The 21161-nt window shown below is 40.2% G+C and overlaps 1 protein-coding gene across 1 annotated transcript in view; it reads left to right on the top strand.

Annotated features, from left to right (window-relative positions):
* Positions 1-20573, top strand: part of LOC127928871 (NACHT, LRR and PYD domains-containing protein 12-like) — a 28448-nt gene extending 7875 nt beyond the window's left edge. Inside the window, 11 exon segments of the mRNA XM_052516423.1 lie at positions 1286-1402; positions 1736-1820; positions 1943-2171; positions 2546-3946; positions 3949-4315; positions 5389-5562; positions 13657-13830; positions 18425-18598; positions 19127-19300; positions 19670-19716; positions 20088-20573. Coding sequence (XP_052372383.1) covers positions 1286-1402; positions 1736-1820; positions 1943-2171; positions 2546-3946; positions 3949-4315; positions 5389-5562; positions 13657-13830; positions 18425-18598; positions 19127-19300; positions 19670-19716; positions 20088-20455 — 3310 coding nt within the window. The 3' untranslated portion in view covers positions 20456-20573.
* The last annotated feature ends 588 nt before the right edge of the window (positions 20574-21161 follow it).

A 21161-nucleotide genomic window follows, 5' to 3' on the forward strand; every position in this document is an offset into this window, starting at 1 on the left:
TTATTCTCAGCACTTATACGACCAATGTTGTACTCTGAGACGCTTTGTGGGTATGGTCCCAGATCTCAACATATTGTTATAAAAAAACATAGAATGTTTGTTTTACATAATAATAAAAAATGATAAAAAATGAATATTACTAATGTAACCCACTGTAAAGACTGGGTTTAGTTGATTGTGTTGCACTGATCATGTCCGCGTCCCCGTTCGGTGTGGCGCCAAGCCGGTTACGCGCAGAGTGGACTGAGGTGATCTTGGGGAATAACGACGGAGTTTGTTACAATGTTGAGACGCCAAAGTTTACTGTTCAATTTGCTTTTTTCTTTACGGTCAGGGACAGTATGAGTGTAGCCAGATCCTTTTCACTCTCTATCCTTGTTTCAATTTGTGGTTCACCGGATTCGTCATCATCATCGAGACGAGGGACAGACGAACAACCTGCTAGCTAACCAAGCTAGTCGGTACAGCTCGGTAAGCTAGCTAGCTACTCTACCAGCAGCATCCTAGTTACCATAGCTACCACTACATCATCACCGGCTGTCTGCATTTCTTGTAGACCGATGGAGCTGGCTACCTCTGTCCGGTTCTCCTCTCTTCACTAGATGGACTGTAACTTTAGTGTTTAAACCCTCTGTGTCCAAGGACCGAACTTTTGAATATTATTTTCAGGGCGCCTCAATAGCAGGTATTGAACCCCGGGTAAATAATCACTAGTCAGATCCTCAACCTCAGTAAACATTCATTATAAAATTCATCTTAATATCTGATATTGTGAGTAAACAACCTCGAGAGTGCGTCTTCCAGCCCTCCAATAAATTACACCATTCAACCCTCCCAGTTAGTAAATTTACCTCGACATCCCCCGGAGAAGGCAGAGTAACGACACCAGCCTTTTAGCGGGGCTGACAGACTGACTACAACGCTCGCGACGCTAAATGAATTTCGTTATTAAAAATGACACACTGCTCGCGCCATTAACTAACGTTAAGCCTCGCGCACACAAGTCTCGCGTGCGCCAACGAGCGTCTGGAAGTCAGTTCTATTTGTGACGCAGTTCGCGCTGCATCTCCTCATTGGTTTATAGAAGCAGATACCACGTGCCATCTCCTCATTTAGCAAAACAACATAACTTAACATAAATATAACTTCTTTAAACAATAAAAGCTAATTTACGAACATTTCTGAAAATGGATATATAGCTTTTTGTAATGAAACTCTTCTTATGTTTCCCCATCTGAGCTCAGAGTAGATGAGAGATGTAATGTTTGTCTCTGTTGTGTTGAAGCCCAATCAGGCAGGAGAGACCAGCCTCCCCTGTTCCCAGCTGTGTGTCCATGAAGAGTGACTGGTCTATGGGTGAACCTATAAACTTTAGAGAGGGAGACTTTTCTACTGAACAAAGGTAAGAAGAACTCATGGGTCCTGGTCAGTGAGTTAAACAACACTGTCTCTAGTCATTTCTCCTCCCATTTTCCCATTTATTGTTGTTGTTTTCATAATCCATAGGCTAATCATTTTGTCCATTTTCATAGTCCTAAAACAATATTAAACAAACACAACATTCCCTCCCTGTGTGTGTGTGTGTGTGTGTGTGTGTGTGTGTGTGTGTGTGTGTGTGTGTGTGTGTGTGTGTGTGTGTGTGTGTGTGTGTGTGTGTGTGTGTGTGTGTGTGTGTGTGTGTGTGTGTGTGTGTACTCCCTGGATGAGGAGATGTAATCTCATGTTTTGTCCACAGAAACCAACAGGAGAGATCAGAGTCAGAGATTCTCAGTGGTCAGTCTTCCCAGAGTCATCAAACAGACCTGGACTCCATATTCAGTGTATGTGGTCCTGTTATGTACATTTTTGTTTACCTCAAGTAAAGTTGATCTGTCAATCATTTATTGTGTTAATGAGAAAGCATTTATTATCTTGCTTAACTTATTTACTTTATTTATGTCAGTTGCTTGAAGAGAAAATGATGACATTTGTGAAGAACGAGCTGAAGATGTTCAAGAGGATTCTTAGTCCAGAACTCCCAGAAGGCTTTGAGAGTCAGAAGCAGGATAAGGAAGTGGTGGATCCTGAAGATGAGAAGCAGGAGAGCAGTGCCAGAGAGGGGGCTCTGAAGATCACACTGCACATCCTGAGGAAAATGAACCAGAAGGAGCTTGCTGACACACTGGAGAAATGTAAGATCTGTCTGCCTCATGTTGAATGCTGTTTTATAACATTTAAAAGCTGTAGCTAAAGTACAGTTAAAGTAGCTGTGTAACTCAATGATATTGTAGCAGCCTTAACACAACACCTAGTGACCTCATCAAGTAGCAGCAGGGATGTGTTGTGGTGATTCATTTAGAGAGAGAGACAACATTAATAATACCATCAATAATACCAATAATAATATAATCAGTCACACCAGTCTGTAATGCATTATGAAAACATTTACACATTTATACAGTCAGTTAAGATAATAAATTATTATAATGTAAAACTTTATAACAGTCCTACAATACTGTAGGCATTAAAACAGACGTAATATTAATATCCTCTGTGTTATTTCTAGATTCAGATGAGCTTGCTGTGATTTGCCAACGTGAACTCAAATCTAATCTAAAGAAGAAGTTTCAATGTGTATTTGAGGGGATCGCTAAACAAGGAAACCCAACACTTCTCAATAAGATCTACACAGAGCTCTACATCACAGAGGGTGGAACAGGAGAGGTCAATAATGAACATGAGCTGAGACAGATTGAGACAACAACCAGAAAACAAGCAAGACCAGAGACTGCAATCAAATGTAATGACATCTTCAAACCCTTAACTGGACAAGACAAACGTATCAGAACTGTGCTGACAAAGGGAGTCGCTGGCATTGGAAAAACAGTCTCTGTGCAGAAGTTCATTCTGGACTGGGCTGAAGGAAAAGCAAATCAGGATGTCCAATTTGTATTTTCATTCCCTTTTCGGGAGCTGAATTTGATGAAAGGGGACAAACACACTTTCATTGAACTTCTCAATCACTTCTCAATGGAAACCAAACAATCAAGAATCTCCATCTACAACAAGTACAATGTTCTGTTCATCTTTGATGGTCTGGATGAGTGCCGACTGCCCCTAGACTTCCAGAACAACAAGATCTGTTGGGACGTCACAGAGTCAACCTCAGTGGATGTTCTGCTGACAAATCTCATCAAGGGAAATCTGCTTCCCTCTGCTCTCCTCTGGATAACTACCCGACCTGCAGCAGCCAATAAGATCCCTTCAGGGTGTGTTGACCAGGTGACAGAGGTACGAGGGTTCAATGACCCACAGAAGGAGGAGTACTTCAGGAAGAGATTCAGTGATGAGGACCTGGCCAGCAGAATCATCTCACACATAAAGACATCAAGGAGCCTCCACATCATGTGCCACATTCCAGTCTTCTGTTGGATTTCTGCAACAGTCCTTGAACACATGCTGAAACATAAGAGAGAAGAGATGCCCAAGACTCTGACTGAGATGTATACACACCTTGTGGTGTTTCATACCAAACAGAAGAATGAAAAGTATCTTGGGAAAGAAGAGACAGATCCACACTGGAATAAAGAGAGCATTCTGTCACTGGGAAAACTGGCTTTTCAACAGCTTGTGAAGGGCAATCTGATTTTCTATGAAGAAGACCTGAAAGAGGCTGGCATTGATGTCAATGAAGCCTCAGTGTACTCAGGATTGTGCACACAGCTCTTTAAAGAGGAATGTGGGCTGTACCAGGACAAGGTGTACTGCTTCGTTCATCTGAGCATTCAGGAGTTTCTGGCTGCTGTATATGTGTTCCTCTCATTCATCAACAACAATGCGAATCTAATGGACAATCTGCAAACAAAAGACAAGTCTGTAGTTACTTTCTACAAGAGTGCTGTGGATAAAGCCTTACAAAGTGAGACGGGAAACCTGGACCTTTTCCTCCGCTTCCTTCTGGGCCTCTCACTGAGTCCAATCAGAAGCACTTACGAGGTCTACTGACAAAGACAAGAAGCAGCTTACAGAGCCATGAAGAAACAGTCAAGTACATCAAGAAGAAGATCAGGAAGAATCTCTCTCCAGAGAGGAGCATCAATCTGTTCCACTGTCTGAATGAACTGAATGACCATTCTCTAGTGGAGGAGATCCAAAGCTACCTGAGCTCAGGAAGTCTCTCTGAAGTCAAACTGTCACCTGCACAGTGGTCAGCTCTGGTCTTTGTGTTGCTGACTTCAGAAAAGGAGCTGGATGTGTTTGACCTGAAGAAATACTCCAGATCAGAGGAAGGTCTTCTGAGGCTGCTGCCAGTGGTCAAAGCCTCCAGAGCTGTTCTGTGAGTAAATAAAATGACATTTAAGAACTAATCATCAGGAAGAAATATTCAGTTTAGAGACAATATGTATTATAATATGTGTTCTTTTTTATTTGACCTTTATTTAACTGTCAGGGTTATATACAGTACATTGGTATGACTGATGGTCTCTGTGAACTGATCTGAACAGGTTTAGACTGGTCATCTATGATATGTAGGTTATATACAGTACATTCTCTGTCCTGCTACTGGAAGGACTATAACATTATGTGAACTGACCTGAACAGGTTTAGACTGGTCATCTTTGATATGTAGGTTATATACAGTACATTCTCTGTCCTGCTACTGGAAGGACTATAACATTATGTGAACTGACCTGAACAGGTTTAGACTGGTCATCTATGATATGTAGGTTATATACAGTACATTCTCTGTCCTGCTACTGGAAGGACTATAACATTATGTGAACTGACCTGAACAGGTTTAGACTGGTCATCTATGATATGTAGGTTATATACAGTACATTCTCTGTCCTGCTACTGGAAGGACTATAACATTATGTGAACTGACCTGAACAGGTTTAGACTGGTCATCTATGATATGTAGGTTATATACAGTACATTCTCTGTCCTGCTACTAGAAGGACTATAACATTATGTGAACTGATCTGAACAGGTTTAGGCTGGTCATCTATGATATGATATATATTTTTTTACCTTTATTGAACTAGGAAAGTCAGTTAAGAACAAATTCTTATTTTCAATGACGCAGTGGGTTAACTGCCTGTTCAGGGGCAGAACGACAGATTTGTACCTTGTTAGCTCAGGGTTTGAACTTGCAACCTTCCGTTTACTAATCCAACGCTCTGACCACTATTTCTACCCTGTGTGTATAATATCATGTTTAAAAACATATTGAGTAAATGCATTGATTTTCACATTAGTATAACAATATGACCATACAATTCAAGGAGACAGAAGATTAATCTATATCTTGTTTGGGAGAATAAACCAAATGCATCTGCCATTGTCCTTCTACACTACTGGTGTTAAATGAACAGTGTGTTTGTGAAGTCATGATGATCTCTTTGTCAGGCTGTCAGGCTGTGGAGTCACAGAGGAAGGCTGTGCTTCTCTGGTCTCAGCTCTGGAGTCAAACCCCTCACACCTGAGAGAGCTGGATCTGAGTAACAACGACCTGAAGGATTCAGGAGTGGAGCTGCTCTCTGCTGTACTGGGGAATCCCCACTGTAAACTGGAGACTCTGAGGTCAGTATTATCAGATATGAAAGCACTTTATGTATGTAGTTCTCCCATTTGAAAAAGTCGTAATTATTTGGTTATATTTACTTATAGTGTATTAAAGTAGTCATAAGTTTTATGACATTTTAGTAGCATTTTTTGAACGATGCATCATTGTAAACAGAGATTTATGGATATATATAGCAGATTATTGAAAAAAATGAATGTACTGTGTAACATGTTATATTACTGTCATCTGATGAAGATTTCAAAAGGTTAGTGAAATGATTTTTCTTTTAATCCTGCGTTTGTTGATTCCATATTTTTTCCTACTTGGCTATGCTAATGAGCTATGTCTGCGGTGGTGGTTTGACATAAATATGTGCTATGTTTTCGCCGTAAAACATTTTAGAAATCTGACTTGCTGGGTAGATAAACAACTTGTTTATCTTTCATTTGAGCTATTTTACTTGTTAATGTGTGGAGGTTAAATATTTTTAGGAATATTTTTTCGCATTGTGCGTTATGCTAATGAGCTTGAGCCGTTGTCACGAACCCGGATCCGGTATTGGTGGACTATGAGGTTAACATATTCATATCTGTTTCCTTCACTCAGTCCTGTTCTTGTTATTTCAATTTCAAATTCTTCACCTTCTGCTGGTGTTATCTTGTTCATGATAAACTCCCAGCCTTCCACACGTTTGGTTAGTGTCAGGTCACATCCTTTGAGGTCCCATAAAACTTCTCTTCCCATATAACTTCTTTGTTATATGATGCGTCCATCCACAGAGTGGCTCCTCCGGTACAGGTTTCTTCTTCCATACAGAACCTGTCCTCCGTTCCCTGGTTCTGTTAGAAGTTGTGGCGGAACATGAAACTTAAACCTATCAACAGGTCCTGTCTTTTTACCTCGTTCGACAGATTCCTCTCGTCTCTTCCTGCTTTTATAATTTATCTTGATCGTGAGTGCGTGCATCATCTTCGCATTGTCCTCGGTTGTTCTTACTCTGTCATTGTCACTGTTCTTTGTGGTCCTACTTTCAATGGTTCATTATGGTGACCAGGTAAGAGCTGAAAAAGGCAATTGTGGGGAAATCCCCATTTCTTTCATCTTGGTGAATTTCTGTTCTTCCACGATTTCTCCTCTGCTCTCTTGGTTAGTGGATTTCTCCTCTGCTCTCTTGGTTAGTGGATTTCTCCCTCTGCTCTCTTGGTTAGTGGATTTCTCCCTCTGCTCTCTTGGTTAGTGGATTTCTCCCTCTGCTCTCTTGGTTAGTGGATTTCTCCCTCTGCTCTCTTGGTTAGTGGATTTCTCCTCTGCTCTCTTGGTTAGTGGATTTCTCCTCTGCTCTCTTGGTTAGTGGATTTCTCCCTCTGCTCTCTTGGTTAGTGGATTTCTCCCTCTGCTCTCTTGGTTAGTGGATTTCTCCCTCTGCTCTCTTGGTTAGTGGATTTCTCCTCTGCTCTCTTGGTTAGTGGATTTCTCCTCTGCTCTCTTGGTTAGTGGATTTCTCCCTCTGCTCTCTTGGTTAGTGGATTTCTCCCTCTGCTCTCTTGGTTAGTGGATTTCTCCCTCTGCTCTCTTGGTTAGTGGATTTCTCCCTCTGCTCTCTTGGTTAGTGGATTTCTCCCTCTGCTCTCTTGGTTAGTGCCCTCCTCCACTCTCTTCTCCTGTTGTTCCTGATAAGGTTTCTCCTCCACTCTCTTCTCCTGTTGTTCCTGATAAGGTTTCTCCTCCACTCTCTTCTCCTGTTGTTCCTGGATAAGGTTTCTCCTCCACTCTCTTCTCCTGTTGTTCCTGATAGGTTTCTCCTCCACTCTCTTCTCCTGTTGTTCCTGATAAGGTTTCTCCTCCACTCTCTTCGCCTGTTGTTCCTGATAAGGTTTCTCCTCCACTCTCTTCTCCTGTTGTTCCTGATAAGGTTTCTCCTCCACTCTCTTCTCCTGTTGTTCCTGATAAGGTTTCTCCTCCACTCTCTTCTCCTGTTGTTCCTGATAAGGTTTCTCCTCCACTCTCTTCTCCTGTTGTTCCTGATAAGGTTTCTCCTCCACTCTCTTCGCCTGTTGTTCCCTCCTCAAGCCGAACTTGGCTTCCATCTGGGAAGGCATCCATTTCAGGGAAGAGATGTTCCCATTCTGTAGGCGATACCTCAGGATCCCACTGTAGAGGGCTTCTGTCAAGGAGGTCTGCCCCAACAGGTATATCATCAGTAGTAGCAGACATGTTACACCCCCCCACTTCTGGGCCTTCTGGCCATACTGGAGGAGACTTTGGTTGTTTGTCTCTTTACTTTTCAGGCCCTTTTCCCCTGATGCTTCTCCTGAGTGTGTTAGCTGATGCACTCGTTGATCATCAGATGTGGAACCTCTCGTCCTGGTTCAGGTTTCTGCCTTCTTTCTGTGGGGCATTCATACTTAAAGACTTATGGCCTCTGTTCTATGATTACACCATACATTATCTTACTTCCATCACTCATCACACAAACTAACATTCCAGCTGAAGCTGACAAACCCTTCTCCATCTGGTTTCCTAAACAAAAGACTTAGAAAACAAAAGACAAAACATAACAGTATTGACAATGTAATTTGTTATGCATGACTGTATTCATAAATACTTAAATCTAAGACCATGACAATTCCCACTCTCTCTTCACCTGACTCTATGCTTCCAGGATGTGTTTCTGCTGGACTCTACAAAAATGGAGGCCCTAATTAGCTTCCTCATGCTTTTATCCAGTCTTCCCCTTTCGGCCACAGGTTCTGAGAGGTGTTCCCAAATCATGTCATCTTTTACTTAGTTCCCCATTTGCTCTATTTCAACTGATAAGCATGTGCATAACCTTAATCAACATTATTTATTCTTGAAGTAATTCAACACTGAATGTGCTTCCACATCGAGCCTTCAACATGTTGTTTAAGTACAACTACCATAACATCTATCCTTATTCACATGATACATTATCAAATAAAACAAATAACCCCAAACTCAACCCAGTATGTCTACAGTGGAATCTAGTTTCTCTCTCTCTCTCTCTTTTGTTTTGTTTCACGTTCTCTGTCATGGTGTTTTCAAGCTCACCCATTATTCAGCTGACCTTACTTCTTGTGAAACTTATGCACCCACCAAAGAGAGACATGACGATCTTTACCACTGCAGGTGCTGTAAGAAGTATATCCCCAGCCTGGTGTATCTTGATGTACACTCAGTCTCCAGAATGCAGTCCATGCCCTTCGATCTGGCCTCTTTTCCTGGGAACATACATACTAACACATGGGTTATTTCCTGACAACAGACTTTCTTAAATAACAGCCCTATGTTAACATTCTGTTATGTAAACATTCTGTCTCAAATACCTTGCCTCTTGCCACAAAAATATTCATAATGATAGCCAAATTATGGTCCTTACAGCAACTGCTGTAAGAATATCATGTAATCAGTCAAGTGTCTTCCAGTTGAAAGAATATCCAATCCTAACAAAACTAAGTCCTAAGCTTCTTCAAAATGCCACTACTTATTACTTTTACCATAATCTAGGTATGTGTAATGCTCTAGCTATTTTTAGAATTTCCCTATATTTTACAAGACCAACTATCCTTCCTTTTCTGTGAATTATCTTGTCTATCAATACACATTGTTTCTAGAAATAACACCCCCTTTGTTACCATAACCTTCATATGAATCCCCAATGTAGTTACAGTTTTTCTAACCCATAACACAGAAGTCACTACTCCTAATTTCCTTCCATAGTTTGATACATACTTAAACATTCTCAAATCATTTTTAGTCAATTTATATCAGTCTCCCTCAGACTCTTATTTTCCTCAAAACAAAAAGAAATTTAAAAATAGTAAAGTAAATTATAATAACTGCATATTTGCAATAAATTACCACTATTTGTAATATCTTCTTCATCCTTGGGTGTTATCACACAACAGACTATACTTTTTATTCAATTACTTATGTCATTCCAATGTATCCCTCCAATTACAATGACATTGTAAAATAAAATAAACAAAAACCTTTAATCTAATATTCTGCAACCTGTCTCAGGATTAGTTTCCAGAGTTTTCCCATATTCAAAACATCACTAAATGTTGTTTATAAATTGTCCAATCCAATATTCAGGATAACAGTCCTTAGTGTTTACTTTAACTCAAATTTTACCTACTCAATTTAGTTCATCATCCCTTTAATAATTAACATTATACTAAACACTTTTAGTACCAGTAGTATCCATTTTATCATGCACCTTTTTGCCTCTGTTTTTCTGTCATGAGTGGCCTGATACTAAAAGGTCATTACCTAATCCCTTTAGTCTTTCATCTCCCAGACACATATCATTCCAGATACAGTTCACAGGTCATCAGACACAGTTGTCCCTCACTATTCAGCCAGTAGGGTGGGTTAGAGTTCCACACACACTTGTTGTGATGATAATCACATTCCATGATAACTCCCTTATTCTACTGGCAATCTCTCAGATGAGCTACAGATTATGTAGTTATCAACATAACCCTTGCAGAGAATCCTACCTCAATAAACTATTTAACATAACTGTTATCCCTTGTTAACATATTTTTCCATTTATATTTTATATGCAAAAAGAACAAAGCACACTTTGTATTTACCCAAAGACCATAACCCCAGGGAACTGATATTTTCTCCTATAACCCCATGTTAAATAAAAATAAACGTATTTAAATAACTAGTCAATTCAAGATTACAACTCTTCATCCTTTTCCCAAGGATATAATGGAATTTCAAAGTAATCGTACACTTTGAATAGAGACTGGTATTGCTCAATCATTTTATAATTAAATCCCACCTGTTCCAACAATTTCTAGTGAAGTTGATCATTCTTCACGGGAAATTCTTAAGTTCAGGGCATTTTACACCATTCTGCATACCCAGTCTAAAACTGAATTGAAAAAAACATTGAAAATGTAACCCCTTTCTTCTGGAAAATAAATGTACATTTCGTCAACATTCACCATGCCACCTAAATCAGCAAGCCAACATTATCACACCTCTGCTAAAAATCCCTCACTTTTCCCAAGCATGCAATAAAAGCTCCAGCCATGCACAGAACGTACAATTCCTCCCTGCTCGGCCATCTGTATGGTAGAAATTGAAAACACCAATACACTACAATTTGCTCTTCTTTCAACCACCTTCACCACGTTCTGCAATCCTTCATATACGTTTATTCTCCGTATTTTAACGCTAACAACAACTTCCTCCACACATTCAATCACCATTGAAACCACCATTTTAATACAAAACGACTCCAAGTGGGGCTATTTGTAAATTACATCGGTATCTTACTAGAAGTTAGGTAAAACGTGATCTACTACGTATTTTATCACATATAAACTATACTCTCTATGAACCACGTTTTGATCAATCAGAGACTATACACCGCTTGGAGAAAACTCCATTCATATTAACCTTAGAACGATCAACCGCTGTTCTTTTGAAAAGGGTGCTACCGCATTCCAGTGTCATTTTACACTAATTTTCCCCCACCCTTAGTTAGCCCTGCTCTACAACTTCTTACACTTCCCCATCGTAATGCATTTCTGATGATAGAATGTTAATTAACATTAAAACGCTGGTAAGTTAAGCTTTAATTAACGTGCGCATCTTTCAGCGTCTCTATGGCTTTATCACATTTCGCTATCTCTATATTCCATGGAGAAACAGTCCGTTTGTTTCCATGCCACTATTTATTTTCCTAAACACTGTCATCACATTATACACTTTATTTACTATTTCCCAAGGCAGATCTACCCTACTTTCTCAAATAATAATTTATTAGTCACATCATTTAATACCCCTAGTAAAACCTATTCTATAATGTCTACAACTGTATTACTGAATATTACAGAAATCTTAATGTCTTATTCTAGTACAGCACCTCAAATATCACTGTGTTTTAATCTTTGCTTATACTATTAATTCAGCTTATTTATAATATAATGCACTTTCTTATCTCTCTATTTATCCGCTTGCTATTTTCTCTTTTAGCCTATTTTACTATTTAATTCCTGAGACTGTTTTTAAATGGCAGCTTCCTATTTCGTTTACGAGGCTCGTGATATTTTTAATATGTGTTCTAAACTTCTCACTTTATTCTAGACCGCCTAGATGTATTTTAACCAGTATATTTTTAATCTATCCCTTTCTACTTCGCATCCGTTATACACTATCCGGGTAATGCTTCTTTCTTACCTCTTATTTTATTTTGATGTTTTACTTTTGTTCCCTCTACCTAATAGTATTTAAACTATGATAGGGATCACTCTGTAAATGTATTAAGCTGATAGAGGATCACATTTGGCCAGTCAGAAGAAGTCTAACCACATCCAACTTGTTCCTATCTTTACAGTTCTATCATCACACAGAATTGTACTACAACATCTTTCTCATTTATTTCCATTCATTCATTCAATACTTTTGTTTTTACCTAAAAACAAACCAGTCTCTCCCTCTGGACTTAATTCACTTCCCACAACATAAGTCTAATTTGACTGGATGACAAGCATTCTCTAAAAACAAAACAGTCTATTACCTAACTTAATTCACTTCCTCAACATAAGCTGGTGTTATCCTATATGGTTTTTCACTAATACCCTTCGTTTTTTACCTAAACACGACCTATAGTTTATCCCCTAGTTTAATTCACTTCCTCTACATAAACAGGTATTATCCTATAGGATTTTTACGACATGACAAGACTACTGTCTAATCGGATCAGCTTGTCTTCATATCCTATTCATCCACCCTGTATTGATCTTTATTCTACGTTAGAGCAATATCGTGGCGCGACCTACTGTTTATAAACTCCCGTTTAGCTAGACGGAGCGTTTTATATTCGCAGGATGTCCTTTTCAGTTGAACGTCGCACAATCAGGCTAACGCTCTTTCTTTTTCTAAATATTCACCCGTAACAGACCTTCATTTCAATGCGGTAGCCATTAATATTTTATCTATCTTACTACTTATCTATTTTCTAAACATATAAACAGACGGCTGTAGCCCTGTGCCTGATTCCAATCACTCTGCCAGAGAGCGCTAAACACTCGCACCAGTCAGCTCACACAACAGTCCCCTGTGAATGACTCAACGAGGGGGCCGTCCGAATCACGCACCCGACACCAGCAAAGTTCACAGCCCCCGCTTATTTATTCACCAAACATGCACATTCATTATATGATTCCCAAGCTTACACACATGCATGCAATTCATTGAATTCAAAAAGTTCTTTCGTTTCTATAGTTTTAGGAAATTTGAGAGAGACCTACTTTACGCTTCTCTTGCTGAGGCAGGATCTCGAAACAATCTATGCAAATAAAACTACAGTAAGTTCTTTTGCTTACCTCGTCATAGTTAGGTGGCCACCAGTGTTTGCCAGATCGTTCAAAAGACCCCGCCATCAGACAGGACCGGTCTCTCGTCACTCCTGGCAAAGCTCGCCAAATCTGTAGTGGCCAATCGGTTCAAAAATGACACGTCCAAGAACTTTGAATTCAATGATAGACTTTTAATACACCCGCATTATAAGCCGGAGAGCCCCCGCAGGACCCACGGGACCCACAACCTCCAGAGCTCTCGCTCTCCTTTTTATCTCCTTGCATACATTATCAGTTCATCCCACAATGCAAATACCCTTACATTCCAATCTTTACGTCCTGCTTGTTCAGCCCAGTAACGCCCACATCTGCTTTCGGCCAGATTATATGATGTCAAGACCCTTCCTTTGACTTAAAGATAATATACATCCCCCCTTCCTGTGGCCTGTGCTCAGACCCTGTAATTAACCCTATGTGTCCTCTGCATGTATCGTTCATCTCCTTTCGCTTTAGGGTGTTCAGCTGCCCTGTGATTGATGTCTGTAATCCATCAGTTGGTCATTTAGCTGACCCCGTCCTTAGACAACCTCTAATCTTTGTATGCCCAGCTGGTCTAGGAATGTTTCTCAGCTATCCCATACCCCCACGGCCTTTAACTGCTTCCTGCTCTATACAATAGAAAATGCATTTTACCAGAACAGGGAATGAACCCACAAGTGTACCTTTTCTCTTTTGTTATCAAATTATGTATATAATTCTCCCACACAGGCTGTCACGCTGTCGAGTCACAGAGGAAGGCTGTGCTTCTCTGGTCTCAGCTCTGAGGTCAAACCCCTCACACCTGAGAGAGCTGGATCTGAGTAACAATGACCTGAAGGATTCAGGAGTGAAGCTGCTCTCTGCTAGACTGGGGAATCCCCACTGTAAACTGGAGACTCTGAGGTCAGTATTCCTGTAGTTGGTCAACAAGTGATAACTGTTCACCAGATCCACATGTGTTTACCATACACACATAGTCCACACCATATCATGTTTTGTTGTAACCTCTGTTATTGGTAATGGTGAGAGGTTATCATGTTTTGTTGTAGTCTCTGTTATTGGTAATGGTGAGAGGTTAGCATGTTTTGTTGGAGCCTCTGTTATTGGTAATGGTGAGAGGTTAGCATGTTTTGTTGTAGTCTCTGTTATTGGTAATGGTGAGAGGTTAGCATGTTTTGTTGTAGCCTCTGTTATTGGTAATGGTGAGAGGTTAGCATGTTTTGTTGTAGCCTCTGTTATTGGTAATGGTGAGAGGTTAGTATGTTTTGTTGTAGCCTCTGTTATTGGTAATGGTGAGAGGTTAGCATGTTTTGTTGTAGCCTCTGTTATTGGTAATGGTGAGAGGTTAGCATGTTTTGTTGTAGCCTCTGTTATTGGTAATGGTGAGAGGTTAGCATGTTTTGTTGTAGCCTCTGTTATTGGTAATGGTGAGAGGTTAGTATGTTTTGTTGTAGCCTCTGTTATTGGTAATGGTGAGAGGTTAGCATGTTTTGTTGTAGTCTCTGTTATTGGTAATGGTGAGAGGTTAGCATGTTTTGTTGTAGTCTCTGTTATTGGTAATGGTGAGAGGTTAGCATGTTTTGTTGTAGCCTCTGTTATTGGTAATGGTGAGAGGTTAGCATGTTTTGTTGTAGCCTCTGTTATTGGTAATGGTGAGAGGTTAGTATGTTTTGTTGTAGCCTCTGTTATTGGTAATGGTGAGAGGTTAGCATGTTGTGTTGTAGCCTCTGTTATTGGTAATGGTGAGAGGTTAGCATGTTTTGTTGTAGTCTCTGTTATTGGTAATGGTGAGAGGTTAGTATGTTTTGTTGTAGTCTCTGTTATTGGTAATGGTGAGAGGTTAGTATGTTTTGTTGTAGCCTCTGTTATTGGTAATGGTGAGAGGTTAGCATGTTGTGTTGTAGCCTCTGTTATTGGTAATGGTGAGAGGTTAGTATGTTTTGTTGTAGCCTCTGTTATTGGTAATGGTGAGAGGTTAGCATGTTGTGTTGTAGCCTCTGTTATTGGTAATGGTGAGAGGTTAGCATGTTTTGTTGTAGTCTCTGTTATTGGTAATGGTGAGAGGTTAGTATGTTTTGTTGTAGTCTCTGTTATTGGTAATGGTGAGAGGTTAGTATGTTTTGTAGTAGTCTCTGTTATTGGTAATGGTGAGAGGTTAGTATGTTTTGTTGTCGTCTCTGTTATTGGTAATGGTGAGTGGTTAGTATGTTTTGTTGTAGTCTTTGTTATTGGTAATGGTGAGAGGTTAGCATGTTTTGTTGTAGTCTCTGTTATTGGTGATGGTGAGAGGTTAGCATGTTTTGTTGGAGCCTCTGTTATTGGTAATGGTGAGAGGTTAGTATGTTTTGTTGTAGCCTCTGTTATTGGTAATGGTGAGAGGTTAGCATGTTTTGTTGTAGCCTCTGTTATTGGTAATGGTGAGAGGTTAGCATGTTTTGTTGTAGTCTCTGTTATTGGTGATGGTGAGAGGTTAGCATGTTTTGTTGGAGCCTCTGTTATTGGTAATGGTGAGAGGTTAGTATGTTTTGTTGTAGCCTCTGTTATTGGTAATGGTGAGAGGTTAGTATGTTTTGTTGTCGTCTCTGTTATTGGTAATGGTGAGTGGTTAGTATGTTTTGTTGTAGTCTTTGTTATTGGTAATGGTGAGAGGTTAGCATGTTTTGTTGTAGTCTCTGTTATTGGTGATGGTGAGAGGTTAGCATGTTTTGTTGGAGCCTCTGTTATTGGTAATGGTGAGAGGTTAACATGTTTTGTTGTAGCCTCTGTTATTGGTAATGGTGAGAGGTTAGCATGTTTTGTTGTAGTCTCTGTTACTGGTAATGGTGGAGGTTAGTATGTTTTGTTGTAGCCTCTGTTATTGGTAATGGTGAGAGGTTAGCATGTTTTGTTGTAGCCTCTGTTATTGGTAATGGTGAGAGGTTAGCATGTTTTCTCTGTAACTTTCTCACTCATCATTTTTCATGATTTTTTCATTATTTGTATTAGTTCTGACATCATCAGGATTAATTTAGTAGTGTTTTAGAAACATGGTATCTAATCACATAGACAGAAGATTATCCAGTCATCATCCACCATTTTAATATTGGGCAAAACATAACCCAAAACACAACCAAATACTAAACTTTTGACTACTTTAATAAACTATAAGTGAATTGGTCAGAATACTTATGTCTTCTTCAAATAGGGGACTAGATACATAAAGTGCTTTTATTTTTCTAAATGGTGAAACAGATATGTATTAAAATACCCTCAAATAAAATGTGACATTATAGACTGTCACCTCATATGAAACATTTGATCTGAAATCCAAAATGTTGGGAGTACAGAGTCACATTTAAAATGTTAGCTTCACTGTCTAAATAGATATGGTCTGGACAGTAAACTCAATACAATCTAAATCTGATACCTCACTGTCTAAATAGATATGGTGTGGACTGTATACTCAATACAATCTAAATCTGATTCCTCACTGTCTAAATAGATATGGTGTGGACAGTAAACTCAATACAATCTAAATCTGATACCTCACTGTCTAAATAGATATGGTGTGGACTGTATACTCAATACAATCTAAATCTGATACCTCACTGTCTAAATAGATATGGTGTGGACAGTAAACTCAATACAATCTAAATCTGATTCCTCACTGTCTGTCTTCTGTCGTGGAAATGTCCTCTATTTACCAAACCACAACACAATTCAGAGTTAGTTATCAAAGTCCATCTTTAATTATATGAGCTCTATCACAACCCTGTGACTCTCAGATCAATTCAGTGTCTATCAATGAATTCTCTGAGAGCCCACTACATTGCAACTGAGATCCTTTAATAGCAAAGAACACACATAGTCAGACAGCATAGACATAATAAATCATTCAGCTTTGTCTCCTTACTCAAACCCAGAACCATAAACCAATCCTCCATATCAACAGGCATATATCAAATTGTAATTTAGATACAACCAATTCTAAATACAACCAATCCTGGACAAGCTCACAGGGAGCATAGAATGATTCCAGACACTGCCATCCTCCTCTCCCCGATGGGAAAAGTAGGGAGTGACTGGCACACAGACACAGTGGAACAAGAGATATGTTTACACATGATGACACCTTGACCTCTCCTCTCTCCGGCCCAAGCAACTTAGTCCTGACATAGAACAGATACTGCAAATGGCCACCACTATAGTACAACAAAATACATTCTTATGAGAAATAACTCATAAGCATATGATGAATATAAAACATCTTACCTATGTTACCAACCAATTCTGATTATTCCCCAACACTTCTGACTGACTTTTTAAAGTGGTCTGGTCAGTACTCGAATATTTGTACTACATTTTTCTTTCCACATTATGAACATTTATAATATTATTTTTAACCTCATAGTCCGCCCCATCCGCATGCGGTCGCGTTATTACAGCCTGAAGCTCATTACCATAACGCAACGTTAGCAATTTCTAAAAATCGCAAATGAAATGAAATACATATGCCTGCTCTCAAGCTTATCCTTTTCTTAACAATCCTGTCGTCTCAGATTTTCAAAATATGCTTTAGAACCAGAGAAAATCAATAATTTGTGTAAGAGTGGTGATAGCTAGCTTAGCATTTAGCGTTAGCATTTAGCACGCAACATATTCACAAAAACCAGCAAAGGGATCAAATAAAATAATTTACCTTTGAAGAACTTCAGATGTTTCAATGAGGAGACTCTCAGTTACATAGCAGATATCCAGTTTTTCCTGAAAGATGCTTGTGTAGGACACAACGTTCGTTTTGTTACTATGCATTTGGCTACCGAAACTAACCGAAAATTCAGTCACCTAAACGTCGAACTTTTTTCCGAATTAACTCCATAATATCGACTGAAACATGGAAAACGTTGTTTGAATCAATCCTCAAGGTGTTTTGTCATATATCTCTTCATTGAAATGCCAGTCCTAGAAGCGTGCATTCTTCTCTGATTCGGATGGAAAAATACTGGGACCTGACTTTTGCGCACCAATTTCACGCAGACACCATGCGGGACACTTGGCAATTGTAGTCTCTTATGGTCAATCTTCCAATGATATACCTACAAATACGTCACAATGCTGCAGACACCTTGGGGAAACGATAGAAAGTGTCCGTTCATTCCTGTCGCATTCACAGCCATATAAGGCGATCATGGAAAACGTAGCTTCAGAAATCCTGTTCATTTCCTGGGCGCTCAAACATCTTGGTTTTGCCTGAAGCTTTTGTTCAACGGCACTCACAGTGAAAATCTTTGCAGTTCTGGAAACGTCAGAGTGTCTTCTTTCCAAAACTATCAATTCCAAGCATAGTCGAGCATCTTTTCGTGACAAAATATTGCGCTTAAAACGGGCACGTCTTTTTATCCAAAAATGAAATAATGCCCCTAGTGGACTAACAGGTTAAATATGAAAAAATATTCTGCCACTATTTTCACCTCCAAAGAATAGCAGTGCAATTTAAATATTATTTCACTCTTTGCAGGCTGTCAGGCTGTCTAGTCACAGAGGAAGGCTGTGCTTCTCTGGTCTCAGCTCTGAGGTCAAACCCCTCACACCTGAGAGAGCTGGATCTGAGTAACAATGACCTGAAGGATTCAGGAGTGGAGCTGCTCTCTGCTGGACTGGAGAATCCTCACTGTAAACTGGAGACTCTGAGGTCAGTATTCCTGTAGTTGCTCAACAAGTGATAACTGTTCACCAGATCCACATGTGTTTACCAGACACACATAGTCCACACCATATGTGTTTGGACAGTGAAGCTTACAGTTTTAAATGTGGTGCTCCAGCATTTTGGATTTGAGATATAATGTTTCATATTAGGTGACAGTACAGAATGTCACCTTTTATTTGAGGTTAAAGGTGAGAGGTTAGCATGTTTTGTTGTAGCCTCTGTTATTGGTAATGGTGAGAGGTTAGCATGTTTTGTTGTAGCCTCTGTTATTGGTAATGGTGAGAGGTTAGCATGTTTTGTTGTAGCCTCTGTTATTGGTAATGGTGAGAGGTTAGCATGTTTTGTTGTAGCCTCTGTTATTGGTAATGGTGAGAGGTTAGCATGTTTTGTTGTAGCCTCTGTTATTGGTAATGGTGAGAGGTTAGCATGTTTTGTTGTAGTCTCTGTTATTGGTGATGGTGATGGTGTTAAATGAACAGTGTGTTTGTGAAGTCATGATGATCTCTTTGTCAGGCTGTCAGGCTGTCTAGTCACAGAGGAAGGCTGTGCTTCTCTGGTCTCAGCTCTGGAGTCAAACCCCTCACACCTGAGAGAGCTGGACCTGAGCTACAATCACCCAGGAGACTCAGGAGTCAGACTGCTCTCTGCTGGACTGGAGGATCCACACTGCAGACTGGAGAAACTCAAGTATGTAGAGGGTTTATGTCAATGTTCATATCAGACATGTTGGACTTATCAGGCTAGTTAAGACAAACATTCTGACCACCACTTGGACAAAGTTATATGCTGACTGTGTGTGTGCTTTAGTGTAATCAGTGTGTGTGTGTGTGTCTTTGTTTTGTGTGTGTGTATCAATGTGTGTGAGTGTGTGTGTGTGTGTGTCCTGTGTGTGTTGTTTGTGCGTGTGTATCCAGTGTGTGTGTTTGTGCGTGTTTGTCCAGTGTATGTGCGTGTGTGTTTGTGTGTGTGTGTGTGTGTGTTTGTGTGTGTGTGTGTGTGTGTGTGAGTTCAGGTGTATCCCTCAATGACTGTCTGTTCTTCTGCTTACCGCTACAGTGTGGAACATGGTGGAGAGAACAGAATGAAACCTGGGCTTAGAAAATGTGAGTGTTGACTGATGTGAAGAATATGACTAAGAATAAGTCTTAATTCAAGTTAAGTCAAAGTCAAAGACCAACATCATTACTGACTTGGTCATATTAAATATCAGCTGTAGTTCTACAGAAGCAGAAATCAGGGACACCAAAGTTTACAAAGAGTTGCTTTGACAATGTGTGTGTGTGTTTAATGGGAATAAGTGTGTTTTATATTACCATACAGTATAACATATGATCATTCAACAAGTCTCAAGTTACCTTAACTTCTCCTTTTGATACCTAGAAACATCTACATTAAATTAATTAGTGAAAAGTGAGTTAACATTCTAATGTGAATGATGATGATTTCTAATATTGTGTCTGGTTTCATCCATCAGATGTCTGTGATCTCACACTGGACCCAAACACAGTAAACAGACTCTCTCTATCTGAGGAGAACAGAAAGGTGACATGGAGGAGAGAGGAGCAGCCGTATCCTGATCACCCAGAGAGATTTGAGGACTGTGAACAGGTGCTGTGTAGAGAGGGTCTGACTGGGCGCTGTTACTGGGAGGTAGAGTGGAGTGGAGGGGCTGTTATAGGAGTTACATATAAAGGAATCAGCAGGAGAGGAGGGGTTAAGGAATGTTGTCTTGGATACAATGACAAGTCCTGGTGTCTGTACTGCTATGACAGCAGTTACATTGCCAGGCACAATAGTAATCACACTACCATAGACGTCCCCTCCTCCAGCCCCACAGAGTAGGAGTGTATCTGGACTGGCCAGCCGGCACTCTGTCCTTCTATAGAGCCTCCTCTGACACACTGACCCACCTGATCACATTCACCTCCACATTCACTGAGCCCTCTATCCAGGGTTTTGGGTTTATGTTTGTGTTGACTCCTCAGTGTCCCTCTGTCAGTGATACACACACACTGGACACACACACACACACTGGACACACACACACACCTGCTGGACACACACACTAGATACACACACACACTGGACTTACACTTGACACATACACCTGCTGGACACACACACTGGGCAAAGACACACACGCCTGCTGGACACACACTGGTCACACACACACACACACACACACACACACACACACACACACACACACACACACACACACACACACACACACACTGAACACACACACACACACACAGTGGACAAACACACACACACACACTGGGCACACACACACACACACACACTGGAAAACACACACTGGACACACACTGGACACACACACACACACGCTGGACACACACACACACACACACACACACGCTAGACACACACACACACACATTGAACACACACACACACACAAACACACACTGGACACACACACACTGAACACACACACACACACACACACACACAAACACACACTGGACACACACACACACACAATTGGACACACACACACTGAACACACACACACTGGACAAAC

The sequence above is a fragment of the Oncorhynchus keta genome, unplaced genomic scaffold (genome assembly GCF_023373465.1).
Source record: "Oncorhynchus keta strain PuntledgeMale-10-30-2019 unplaced genomic scaffold, Oket_V2 Un_scaffold_4354_pilon_pilon, whole genome shotgun sequence".
NCBI classification, from domain to species: domain Eukaryota; kingdom Metazoa; phylum Chordata; class Actinopteri; order Salmoniformes; family Salmonidae; genus Oncorhynchus; species Oncorhynchus keta.